The sequence below is a fragment of the Xyrauchen texanus genome, chromosome 4, assembly GCF_025860055.1.
Source record: "Xyrauchen texanus isolate HMW12.3.18 chromosome 4, RBS_HiC_50CHRs, whole genome shotgun sequence".
Classification (NCBI taxonomy): domain Eukaryota; kingdom Metazoa; phylum Chordata; class Actinopteri; order Cypriniformes; family Catostomidae; genus Xyrauchen; species Xyrauchen texanus.
In genome coordinates this window covers 3,301,293-3,315,552 of record NC_068279.1, presented here as the reverse complement: position 1 = coordinate 3,315,552, position 14,260 = coordinate 3,301,293, and the positions used below count along the sequence as shown (strand labels likewise).

The following is a 14,260-nucleotide window of genomic DNA, read 5'->3' as shown; positions in this document are numbered from 1 at the left end:
AAAATTAATAAATCTATAAAGCTAGACTTACAATAAGCTTTCGTTTAAACTATTGTTTTAACTGTCTCTTTAAATGTTCTGCACTTACATAGCGCTATTTTAACCTTAGCGGTTTTCAAAGCACTTTACACTGTGGCTCATTCACACACACATACACCAATGACGGCAGAGCTGCCATGTAAGGTGCTAGTCTGCCATTGGGAGCAACTTGGGGTTCAGTGTCTTGCCCAAGGACACTTCGGCATGTGGAGTCGTGTGGGCCGGGAATCAAACCACCAACACTGCGATTAGCGGCCGACCCGCTCTAACACCTGAGCCACTGCTGCCCCAATGGCTCCATCTTTATGTTGGAATGGAGTCATTTTATTGGTCTAGTTTCATGGACTAACTTCAGTTGTTCTTCACAGAGAGCTGAATAACATGGGCATCTGGTACCGTATGGGAAAAGTGCCACGGACCCAAGACTCTTCCCCCGTACAGAACAACTCCAACAACATCCATACTGTCACCAACAACTCCAACTCCACTCCAGCGCCCGTCCTGCCCAAGTATGTATTTGTGTCTGAAAATCTGTGCTTTTTGCCACAGCTGGAAAATAGAAAGAGGGAACCAGACATGCTTGTGTAAAATGTGGGTTTCAGTGGCAACAGGTTTTTGTCACTCAAGGGTGCCTGTGTCTTTCTCAGACTGAAATGGGAAGTTTATAGTTTTCCAGCTGTTTCCTCCTTATGGTTTCCTCTCTTTGTGTCTCGAGATAGTCCTCTCCTATAACACAATCTCTTATATATATAAAACAGTATACAAGTGTTCATAACAGAAAATACTGGAGACCAAATCTCCAAACCGATAAACAGTAAAATTCAACTCAAACGGGATTGTTCCTGCTCTTTTAAAGAAGCGTTTGAATACTGTAACTTGCATAACTCAAAGCGTCCTCCCACACCAACTAAATGCAAAAACTATTCAAATACATTTTTTCTAAAACAATCACAGCAAAGGTCATTTACGAATAGATATCTTTAATGTACAGTAGTAAAAATAGCCTGTTTCATTCTAACTCAGAAAATGATGTACACTCAGATTAGATGAAGTCTCCAGGCATATCAGTAACCCAATAAAAGCTGTTTAAAGGGATAGTTCACCCTTTATACACTCCCAGGTGTGTATGACTTTCTTTCTTCAACAGAACATATCGGAAGACCAATAGCAAAATATCTCAGCTCAGTAGGTCCTTAAAATGCAAGTGGATGGTGATCAGACCTAAAGATGCTACAAAAATCACAGACAGTCAGTATAAACGTCATCCATACGATGTATTCTAAAGCGACACGGTCACTTCTGGTGCATAAAAAGTGCATATGGAAGTACTTTTTTAATTATAAACCAACACTTCTGGTCAGAAGCGATATGGCCGTTCACGAGAGGCGGAGTTCACGCGGTCTCTCGTGGGATGTATTTGCATTGGCATGTTACGGGCGTAATCTCAAGTTCTTCTATCGGTTGAGGATAAGCACACAACCAAAACCAACGAAGCTTCTGTGCGGTGTTCTTCCTCAGGTGTAAACAGCGCCGCTCTTCCGGGTGTGTCGCACATGCGTCAGTTCTCGCATGAACATGCCAACGCGATTACGTCACACGTATGCTTTATATTTAAAAAGTACTAAAATATTCATTTTTTTCACACCAAAAGTGATCATATTGCTTTAGAAGACATTAATTTAACCGCTGGAGTCGTATGGATGACGTTTATGCTGACTGTCTGTGATTTTTGGATCTTCAAAGGTCTGATCACCATCCACTTGCATGTTAAGGACCTTCTGAGCTGAGATATTTTCTGTTTTTATACAAATGTGTTCTGCTGAAGAATGAAAGTCATACACACCTGTGATATTATGAGGGTGAGTAAATGACGAGAGGTCTTTCATTTTTGGGTGAACTATCCCTTTAATTTTACATTGAGTGTGTCGCCCCCTCATGGGAGCTGCCATGTTTGAGAGGACATGACACTGTGTCGTGCTCATTGACCGAGTTACTGCATCTAATAATGGCACTGATGATAACACGTGTACTTTATGTAGCGCTTTCAGCCAATGCTCAATCATAAAAGTACATGTAAGCAAAACAAGCGTACTAAACAACAAGTACAGTGTACTTACTATAGACCAAGTCAACGTTTAAGACCAGAGTGATCGCATGGATCATAGACTGTAAAAAAAGATGGACGACGCCCCTTCGCTCTTTTCCATTGGTGAGAACTGAAGCCGCCATTGTCCCGATATGGCGCTGACATCTTGGGGCTTGAGTCTGTGCAGTTGCGATTTCGGGACCAGACCTGCGCAGTAGTGAGCAGGAAGTAAAGCCGCGAAATCCAGGTCCCGCCCTCACTCTCGCTGAATCAATCGCAAGGACACGCCCCTGCACTTTTGACTTTTGACTTATGACGGTTTTAAATAATTAATTATAGAAATTTAGATATTATATTTAAAGCTCCAATCTCCTCAGTCCTCCGAAGATCCCGAAAAAAAAGTCTGTTGGTGCTTCAGTGACTACTTCAGCTCAGAGAACCTGTCAATCACAGCTGTCAATCATGATGTCACAGCACCGTTTTTATAGCATCAAATAACTAAAAACAAACTTATTTTGAAAACAAACACTTGAAATGACATCAACGTGATAGAAACGACAGTAAATGACAGAAACTATCTTTGGAAAAAAAGATATGTGAAGTGTAATTGAATTGTTTAGTTGGTCTCACGTCCCGTTGAATAACATGGGGAGGCGGGGTTTATGACCTATACTAGGACCAGTCAACGGGGGGGCGATCGAGATGTTTTGGCTTCACTTTTGAGGGCTTGTGCGGCACGCTTGGCATGGATCAGCAGGAGTGTGATCCACCAGGCAGTTCGAACAGATTGAGTGAAAGTGGAAAGATAAAATGTCCAAACAAAGCGGATAATGGATAAATGGCACGGCATCAAATGTCAAGCGCGAGCACAAGGTGGTGTTCGGTCGCCAGAGAGATCCGAGAATGTCCTTTATTAGGATGTGTGTAGTATGAGACTAAACTAAACAGAGACTAAACGTAACAAAACAGACAGATCTTCGGTGTGAAGCGGCAGCATTTAGTAAACAAACTTCCCGTATACAGGACGATAGTGTCAGTATAAAGTCCAAGACCACAAATACTACTGGGTCCGATAGAACTAGAAAGAGCCAGCTAAAATCTTACTGAGAGCAGCTTTAAGCATTATTGAGTTTATTGTGGAAACATGGCACTGAAAACACTTCAGTATATTCAGTCTGCTAATAATACACTATGTAATAAGTAATATGTGATAATAATTGAATGGTGTTTGTTTTTCTTCACAGGCACATATCCATGACCCTGCCGGCCTGTTTCAGGAAAAGCACCACCAGACCAGACTTTGAACATCAGAACTCCAACCTCTACGCCATCTCTGGTACATCACACAGGACACACATGACCCAAACTGTTCATGTTTACAACACATGTAATGTTATGTATCGTATTACTGTTGGCAAATGCCGATATGATCACTGATATATTGTGCATGACTAGATGCAGTAGAAACTTTGGCAGAGAGCACCAGACACACCGAAGTAGGACAGTGAGGAATGGCTCTGTTAGATTTGCATGTTATAATCGTCTCTCTGAAATCCCATCATCCCCTTCAGTGACGAGCAGAGCCTTGGCGAGGATTTATCACTCGTGTCACTAGGGATGTTATAATAAACACACTTGAGAGTGGAACGTGTTTAATTGTTCCAGATGGTATTGATTTGAATATCTCTCTTTCTGTTCAGTTTTCATGACTTGTGATTTGTCACAGACTCAATAATTTCACGTCACAATCAGCAACCGTTCAATTTAATTTTTGGTTAAATGTTGACTTGAACTGTAGTTCACTTTGCCTTTTTGCCTGTGCAGCTATGGATGGAGTGCCTTTCATTATCTCTGAGAAGTTTGCATGTGCCTCCAGTGACGTGAGTACTTAAATGAAGTTTCCTTTGAGCTTTTTTTATTTAATTTTATTTTTATCCCCTTTTTCTCCCCAATTTCCACTACTTGGTAGGTCCTCGAGGTGGCACAGTTACTCGCCTCAATCCGGGTGGTGGAGGACGAGTCTCGGTTGCCTCCGCTTCTGAGACCGTCAATCCGCGCATCTTATCACGTGACTCGTTGTGCATGACACCGCGGAGACTCGCAGCATGTGGAGGCTCATGCTATTCTCCACGATCCACACACAACTCACCACACGCCCCATTGGGAGCGAGAACCACTAATCGCGACCATGAGGAGGTTACCCCATATGACTCTACCCTCCCTAGCAACCGGAACAATTTGGTTGCTTAGGAGACCTGGCTGGAGTCGATACTTGCTGAGATACCCAAGCCCTCCTTTTGAGCTTTTTAACAGTTTATAGATTCCTAAAGAATCAACTGTATTATTAGATATAGATCCGACCAATTAAAATCTAAGCCATTTGCAGTCAAGAGTAGTGCATTTCAGCTAGTTTTGTTGGTCCATGTTTTTCAGTGACATTTCTAGCACCACAACTGTACTGGACATTTAGTCATTTGAACATTTTAAATGTATAAATTAGAGGTAGTCCGATAGTGGGTTCTGCCGACATGATAATTAAGGTGGTGGGAAAGGCTGTTAACTGATTAATCGGCCGATAGTCAAAGGGATAGTTCACCCAAAATTTTAAATGATCTCATCATTTACTCACTCTCATGCTATCCCATGTGTTTGACTTGCTTTCATCTGCAGAACACAAATTAAGATTTTTAGAAGAATATATCAGCTCTGTAGGTCCATACAATGCAAGTGAATGCTGACAGGAAACTTGAAGCTCCAAAAAGCACATACAGGCAGCATAAAAGTAATCCATAAAACTCCAGTGGTTTATTCCATGTCTTCAGAAGTGATATGATAGGTGTGGGTGAGAAACAGACCAATATTTAAGTCCTTTTTTACTATTTTATTTTATTTATTTTTTTTATTTATTTATTTATTTGAGCAGTAACCATTCTGCTCAAAAGGAGAGAGCCGAAGCAAAAGAGCTTATAAACGCCCCCCAAATTTTATACAAGAAAAATTCTCATTTCACAATAGTTCAAGGAACAAAATACAAGACAACAAAAAAACAACAAAGAGACAACAAGTATCTGTTCTTGGTAGAAGTACCCCTAATGACAAAACATTTCTTCTTCTCTATACTTTTCAAAGATCTTTTGTTTATATTTGTGTTTAAAAAGATTGATGTTTGAACTTCGTTTTATCACTATCTCCAAATTATTCCATAATTGTACCCCATTGACTGTAAGGCTAAAACTTTTCAAAGTTGTACTGTGTTTCTGCGTCCTAAAGTTTAAATCATCACGTAATTCATTGTTAACTGAACTATAAATCTCCACTTTCACTTTTCTTTTTTTTTTTTTAGGCAATTCGTATTCATTGTGTATGTCGCCACCTACTGGGCAGGGAGGACATTTTACCGTAAAAAAGGACTTCAATATGAATCTGTTTCTCACCCACACATATCATATCACTTCTGAAGACAGTGATTAAACCACTGGAGTTTTATGGATTACTTTTATGCTCCCTTTATGTGCTTTTTGGAGCTTCAAAGTTCTGGTCACCATTCACTTGCATTGTATGAACCTACAGAGCTTTAATATTCTTCTAAAAATCTTCATTTGTGTTATGCAGTAGAAAGAAAGTCATGCACATCTGGAATGGCATGAGGGTGAGTAAATGATGTGTTAATTTATTATTTTGGGGCGAACTGTCCCTTTTAAAATATTTTGTTAGTCTTTCCTTACTATGACACACAGGCTACAAAATCCCAGATGTAGTTTATTGTTCAGCCGATATCCTAATAATAATAATAATCCGAAAAAAAATGAAGATTTGCTGCATAACGTGGGACTTTTAACTATAAACAAGCCCAAAAATCACTGGGGACTCTTATTTTGAAGTGACTGAGACTTGGCTCTGTTACAATGCTCTATATTTATTATTAACCCAATTAAACTTTTTATAGCCTAATTGCCTATATTCAGATGAAGGGTTTTGTGTATATATGTTTTCTCCAGGTTTATTAAGGAATAAGAATTATTATTATTCACAAGATATGAAGTAGGAGACATGATGTATGTGCTGATGGGGGACGTTTCCACATAGTTGCATTTTTTCTTTGCATTACCTCTCTTTAATTTTTTAAACACTTGATTGTCTAATCAAAATGACAGAATGTGCATTGACGATATTCATCCATAATCTTATCCTTCAGTGAAAAATGTAAATGCAGCAAATCCCCACGAGGTGTCAGTGGTTGTTTTTATTTCAGCTCTAGAGGATAGATTGTTCCCGATAACCGTTAGTTCCCAAAAGCAACTATAGGCACCAATTAATCGGTAAGACCGATATATCGGTCTACATCTAGTGTAAATGACATTCTGTTGAGTTGTAAGTGGTGTAACTGTTATGTCGTTCTGTATTGCAGTTACAGCAGGTGGATCTAATGGGCATCAGAATCAAATCACTTGCAGAGATTGAGAAAGAGGTGAGGATGTTTTCAGTGTGAACCAAGACATTGATAAATTTTTTTTTTTTCTTTCTATGTTGTTGCCAAACATATTTTTTTAGCCCTCTTAAATGCTGAAATATGTAAAAATGTGTTTGTGTTTGTAAATATTTCTAGTTTAACTTTATAAAACCGGTCCAGCTACTGTATATAATCTGTTTGGCTAAGCAATGTTCAAAGTCAGTTAACGGATAACAGCTTATAAAATAGCAAGATTTCATGAAATAGAATTGAGCTACGATGAATTTTACAGTATACTGCGTTAATGCACCAAGTCTCAACATATCTTTAAAATAGCCACAGGTTTGGGAATAGAACTATATTGGCGGAAGAACTGTTTATTGCGAATGTTATCAATATAAACACTGGCGGCCAAAAGTTTGGAACAATGTACAGATTTTGCTCTTATGGAAGGAAATTGTTACTTTTATTCACCAAAGGGGCATTCAACTGATCACAATGTAATAACGTGAAAAATTACTAATACAATTTGAACTTAAACTACTTCAAAGAGTTCTCATAAAAAAATCCTCCATGTGCAGCGATGACAGCTTTGCAGATCTTGTTATTCTAGCGGTCAGTTTGTCCAGATACTCAGGTGACCTTTGACCCCACACTTCCTGTAGCACTTGCTATAGATGTGGCTGTCTTGTCGGGCACTTCTCACACACCTTATAGTCTAGCTGATCCCACAAAAGCTCAATGGGGTTAAGATCCGTAACACTCTTTTCCAATTATCTGTTGTCCGATGTCTGTGTTTCTTTGCCCACTCGAACCTTTTATTTTTGTGTTTCTGTTTCAAAAGTGACTTTTTCTTTGCAATTCTTCCCATAAGTCCTCCTGAGTCTTCTCTTTACTGTTGTACATGAAACTGGTGTTGAGCGGGTAGAAATCAATGAAGCTGTCAGCGGAGGACATGTGAGGCATCTATTTCTCAAACTAGAGACTCTGATGTACTTATCCTCTTGTTTAGTTGCACATCTGGTCTTCCACATCTCGTTCTGTCCTTGTTAGAGACAGTTGTGCTTTATCTTTGAAGATTGTAGTTACACCTTTGTATGAAATCTTCAGTTTAAAGCATTGTATCGCCTTCATTCCTCAAAACAATGATTGACTGATGAGTTTCTTTTGTGCCATTTTGTACCTAATATTGACCTGAAGACATGCCAGTCTATTGCATACTGTGGCAACTCCAAAACAAACACAAAGACAATGTTAAGCTTCATTTAATGAACCAAATATCTTTCAACTGTGTTTAATATAACAGCAAGTGATTTTCTAGTACCACATTATCAATTGATCATGATTACTCCAGGATAAGGTGTTGGAGTGATGCTGCTGTATAGATTTGATCAAAAATGCCTTTTTTTCAAATAGTGATGGTGCAGTTTTTTACATCAGTAATGTCCTGACTATACTTGTGATCAGTTGAATGCCACTTTGGTGAATTAAAGTACCAATTTCCCTCTGAAGCAGCAAAATCTGCACTTTATTCCAAACCTTTGACCATCAGTGTATGTATGTGTGTGTGTATATATATCAGGTGTCTTATATTGCTGTGTCTGGATGTATTGCACCCTTAATCACAGTAAAATCTAATCCGGTGTTGTTAATAGCTTCCTGAAATGTTGAATTAAGCTAGTTTATTTTTGTAAACTTGTGGCTTTTTCTGGAGTATTTTCTTAATGTCGGATTGAGCCACTAGATGTCAGTGTTTGCTAAGAAAAACACATGTTTGTTTTCTATCATAGTGGGGACTTTTTGCACTGAACCCAATTTGGAGGGGGTTTACTTAAAAAAAAAATATATATAATAATAGGAAACAATTTCCACACATAAATTGCTAATACATTAAAATACCATATTTGTAAGTAAAGGTTATGCACAGGTCTAGGGGAGCTTTAATTAGAAATTCTCAAGTTTACTTTGCAATACTCTATATATTTATTTCTATATTTTACTCAAGCAGTGTAGCACTGAATCAAGCCATGCTTGTAAAAGTGTACAATAGTGTCAGAAACTAACGATTACATTAAAGGGCAATATTTGCCCCCTGGGTTTGATTTTCAGGGGCATTATTTTAGCTCTATAATGGTATCTTTGTTTAACCATTTAAAACAAACCTGGTCATGCATTTCTGTCATATACATCAATTTAATCAATTTGCTAAGATAAATGTTCAAGATTGAAAATTGATTAGCTCTGACCCTAAGAATTTAATTATTATCACCTCTACATTTACAGCATAATATGTATAGCAAGGACCAAAATGGAGGCATTACAACAGAATTCAGTGCAAAGGCATTTTTTGCTCCCACATTTTGAATTTCAGGGGCATTTTTGGAGGCTTTTTACCCAAGAATAACAATTCTCTCATCATTTACTCACCCGCATGCCATCCCAGATGTGTATGACTTTCTTTCTTCTGCACAACACAAACAAAGATTTGTACAAGAATATCTCTGCTCTGTAGGTCCTTACAATGCATGTGAATGGATGCCAAAATCTTTAAGCTCCAAAAAGCACATAAATGGAGCATAAAAGTAATCCATGTATTCAGACACTATGTGATGGGTGTGGGTGAGAAACAGATCAATATTTAAGCCATTTTTATTCATAAATTCTCCTCCCTGCCCAGTAGAGGGCGATATGCGTGAAGAATGTGTATCATAAAAATGAAAAAGAATGTGAAAGTTAAAGTGGAGATTGACAGAGCAGGGAGGGGAATTTATAGTAAAAAAGGGTTTTAAATATCGATATAAGATATATCCTCCGAAGTTGTGTGGAGTACTTTTCTGTTGCCCTTGTGTGCCTTTTTGGAGCTACAAAAGGTCACCATTCACTTGCATTATAAGGACCTACAGAGCTGAGATATTCTTCTAAAAATCATCGTTTGTGTTCTGCAGAAGAAAGTAAGTCATACACATCTGGGATGGCATGAGGGTGAGTAAATGATGAGAGAATTCATTTTTGGTTGAACTAGCCCTTTAACGTATGTTGTGTTGTCTATTAGACATCACCTTGCTTTAATGGTGATAGAAACCAAATCCAGAGCTGTGCACACAGACCTCAACACTGTACAAAACACGATGACGCATACAATCAACAGATAATGTAGTAATTTTGAGTAGACAATGAACTTCACAATGCAAGAAGTCACCAAACGAAACCACAAAATCAACAATAAAAACTGTAAATCAATTTGTAACAGTGAAACAATGCAAGCTCATTAATCATCATCATCATGCTGCGAACACCAGCTTCGATAAGTTTCATTTAGCTGTGAAATTTAGTATATGTAAACAAAATATAAACCTTACACTCACAGAAACCTTTTTGCATTTTTAGATTTTCATTAAGACGTTATTTAATAGATTTAATCGAGCCGTTGTCCTCAACGGTCCCCACAGTGTAGGTTATTTCAGCTCTGCTTGTCACCACACATGACCCAAACACACGGCGTGTTCAACTCTGTCTGTCTTTGTTTGTCTTTATGCCAGTATGAATATAGTTTCCGGACGGAGCACAGCGCTGCGGCCCGCCTGCCGCCCAGTCCCACCAGAACTTCACTGGGCTCGGAAGCCTAAACGCTCACATGGAGGAGGAAACGCAGAGAGAGCTGTTGTCTGAAGACGTGAGCGGAGCAGAGACCAGACAAGACTGCTGCTTTCCTACTGGCTCAACAATTGAAATCAGAGATCCACAAAACACAAAATAAGGAAAATTGTTCACTTTTTGTCCAAAAGTACGTCTAGTTTAGTTCTTTTAATGCTGCTTTTTCACAAAGATCAAATGAAGCCGAGCAGATCTTCATCATCGAAACCACTACAGTGTCGTAAAGGGATGTCCGCGGCTGAATGGAGTGACCTGTGGAAACTCGTCGTCTTTAACGGTTGCGTTCATACTTATTCTGGGATGCTGTTACTATGGTGACTTCACGAGGGTCGAACTTTGATGTGCCCTCAAGAATTCAACACTTGAGCCCTTTTTGGATTCCCGGAGCCTCCGTCAACATGTCGAGTTCATGGAATTGGAAAATTGTATTTTATTGTACTGCGTTTGACTCTCTCTGTTTTTGTTGCTTTGCTTGAGGTTTTGAGATCACAGCAACTGCATGACTTCTTTTGTTAATGGGATTTTAGTCGTTTGCAATCGGAGCCCAGTCCACTGCACTGTTACAGGAGCCTTTTGAATATTTTTGTGCGTTTGTCTGGAAAACGAACTGAGATTTGAGCAGAAACTGCGACACCGCAACTGTGAACGAGACCTCGTCTATATCAGGAATGTGATGGTTTAGAGTTATGTGCTGTTTGTTTGACCTTTTTATCTTCGTAATCTCCTTCCTGACATGATCACCGGTGACGTTTTACTCGTTTTCTTCCTCCTGTCATGTTTGATGGTGCTCCAGCTCTTTGGATATCGCCTTTGCCAGTCCAGTTGTGGCTTCTACATTTCATGGTGATATTTTATTTATTATTTTTTTATAAACATGTATATTTACTGATTCGTATTTCACCTCAAAATCAAAAGAAAACAATTCTAAATTATATTTTGCATTTGTCTGTTTATAGGACAATTAAGATTTGTTGGCATTGTAACTTTGTTTTAATGACTATTAAGCAAATTCCCTCACAAATGACTTTTATTGTATAAAAATGTCTCATTATTACTGTAACACTTTACAATGAGGTTCCATTAGTGAACATAAACAATGAACAATACTTTTACAGCGTTTATTAATCATAGTTTATTTCAATATAAACATTTTTTTAAATCTAAAGCTGTGTTTGTTAACAGTTAGTTCACTATGAACTAACAATGAACAATTGTATTTTATTAGCCAACATGAACAAAGATTAAGAAATGCTGTAAAAGTATATTGTTAATTGCTAATGCATTAATTAATGTTATTGTAAACCTTATTAACCTTATTGGAAAGTGCTACCGAAAAACCTTTTAATCCCAAAAAACTGTAATGCAAAATAATAATAATAATACTAATACTAATAATGTCATCATTTTTACGTAATGCAGAAAATCATACTGGACATTTATTTTTATTTTTATTACAATTAACCGAAAATCAGCATAACAAATATGTCAATGATATATAAAAATACTTTTATCAATTAAAGGGATAGTACACCCAAAAATGAAATTCTCTCATTATTTACTCACCCTCATGTCGTACCAGATGTATGACTTTCTTTCTCTGCTGAACACAAATTAAGATTTTTACAAGTATATATCAGCTCTGTTGGTCCATACAATGCAAGTGAATGTGGTCCAGAACATTGAAGCTCCAAAAAGCACATAAAGGCAGCATAAAAGTAATCCAGAAGACTCCAGTGGTTTAATCCATATCTTCAGAAGCTATATGATAGGTGTGGGTGGAAAAACATCAATATTTAAGTATTTTTTACTGTAAATCTTTACTTTCACTTTCAAAATGTAAAATAATGTGTATTGTATGGACCTACAGAGCTGAGATATTCTTCTAAAAATCTGAATTTGTGTTCAGCAGAAGTAAGTCCGTCACATCTGGGATGACATGAGGGTGAGTAAAGGATGAGATGGTGAATTATTCCTTTAATCATTTCTTTAGCAGAACAGTAATGAGCTGTTGAGGGAAAATGAGCTTAATTGTCATGAAAATAATGTAACGCAAAAATATTATTAGCATTTTATAAAAATGATTGCATTTTTCGTGTACGGTGACCCGGACATTTCTTGAAAGTTTTCATGAGATTCAATCAAATATCCAAAGCATTTTAAAATCATAATTCATCAGTTGTTATAAACCATACGCGGTCCTGAAACAGCTCACACAGTGTTAGGAGTGTGTTGTGAAAGTTGTGAGACGGCATTGCTCACGTTATTTGTACCTTTTGGCTCCGCCCTTTATATAGTGTTGATGATTGTTATGATGGAAGAACAGAAACGGCCATCTCAGGGGAACGTGATCGGCTTGGAAATACCAAGTGACTTAATATGCCAGTCCTTTTCAGATGGTTCGACACCTTCACTGTGAGACTTTAGTCAAACCCTCAGATGGATTAAAGCTTTCTTAAGTCGCTGTCGGTTATTATATTCAAGCAGCTACATCGTTGTGCATTTGAACCACTATACTGACACGGAGAAGACGGATAGCATGCACTCCAATGGCGATACCAACCTTAAATCGAACTCTTTATACATTTTTCGTGTCTGGCTTGATACAAGATACCTTGAGACCTTTAAAACCAGTTTCTCAGATATCAGTCAAGCCGGTTCTCGGATTACAAGTCGCAAGCAGTTATTTCTTCCTATCGAATATCACGTAGATTCGAATAATAGTTTTAATCCATTTGGGAAAACCCATCCCAGGTTTATAGATCGAAATAAAGCAGGAACCTGAACCAGGAATCATATTTCTAGATCACAGTCGGTTACAGTCATCTTTCTATGTTGATAGACTGATTTCTTCATGGCCATTTCAGTCTTTTATTATTATTATTATGAAATACTTGCAGTGTTTTTGTTTGTTCAATATTACAATTTGAGGTGTTTTATCATAGTACTCTTTCATTTCATTATTTAATGATTTTATATAAAGACTAATTTAAACGTTTAGGAATGTAGCTAGTTTGTTGCCCCCAGATGTTTAATGTAACATTAGATACAGAGTTTTCCATGTTGGTTACACAAACAAACACAGTTAAAGCTGTTTAGTTACTGCACTGCGTAAATGAATAAACTCCTTGGCAATTTTATACATCGTAAATGTGTATCGGTCCAGTTAGGTGAACCTGTTGTGTGTTTGTCATTGCAATGTCAACTGAATTGCTTGTTTAAATGTGATGCCAGTGTTGACTGCTGGAGTTTGTGCTCTGTTATTCTATACAGTCACTATAAAATCTTCATGCATTTCCACTCGATGGAGAAACATGAGAGGTTTGACTGTACTGTGACCAATAGGGTTGAGGAGGGTCAAATGTGCCTCGTTCTGCTTAATTGGTCTTCTGGGCAATACAAATTGAGATCGATCTAATTAAGCCAAATTGTATTTTAGAAAGTCTTACATCAACTACAATATGCAACTCGTTTGTGAGAACAAACGATAAACAAAAGAACGTTTCCTAGATTTAAGAGCTAGCAAAACTTGCCCACTGGCACATCTTGCCCCACTCTCCCCTATTCGCATAGACAGCCACAATGATGCCGCCACAAATTAATGCAAATTTACAGGATCTTTGCTTCTGTTTTGGGTTCATAAGCCCTTTGAGTTTCTTGTGGCCCTTTATTTAGATGCAGCATGCGCACAAAACCACAGAGACACGTTTAAGACCTCGGGCATAAAACCCCCTCAGTGCGGCAGATGGTTCAGAACTTTTTAAGGGGATGAGAAATTGAACAATAAAGACAGCAAAGCATGTTTATAGACAATGATTGCATTTAAGAAACCACTCAAAGGTTATTTCATTTTCTCTTAACCCTTGTGCGTCAATGTAAACAATGTAATACTCATAGGCCCTAAGCACTGTCTGTCAGAAAACTGCCATAATATATATATATATATATATTTATGCCATTTATATATTCATATTATTTTCCTCTTGAGATCTTTTTTTTTTTTATCCAACATCAGTCCTGATCATAACTACCAA

The 14,260-nt window shown here is 37.8% G+C and overlaps 1 protein-coding gene across 6 annotated transcripts in view; it reads left to right on the top strand.

Moving 5' to 3' along the window:
• The window catches only part of LOC127642938 (multivesicular body subunit 12B-like), a 31,722-nt gene extending 17,462 nt beyond the window's left edge, over nucleotides 1-14,260 (top strand). For 5 of the 6 annotated variants that reach the window (XM_052125399.1, XM_052125400.1, XM_052125396.1 and 2 more), the window contains 5 exons: nucleotides 408-548; nucleotides 3,370-3,461; nucleotides 3,950-4,005; nucleotides 6,534-6,593; nucleotides 10,115-14,260. In XM_052125399.1, the coding sequence (XP_051981359.1) occupies nucleotides 408-548; nucleotides 3,370-3,461; nucleotides 3,950-4,005; nucleotides 6,534-6,593; nucleotides 10,115-10,201 (436 nt within the window). In that variant the 3' untranslated portion in view covers nucleotides 10,202-14,260. Of the gene's footprint in view, nucleotides 1-407; nucleotides 549-3,369; nucleotides 3,462-3,949; nucleotides 4,006-5,468; nucleotides 5,588-6,533; nucleotides 6,594-10,114 lie in introns of those variants that run through there. The other variant, XM_052125401.1, reaches the window with a different exon arrangement.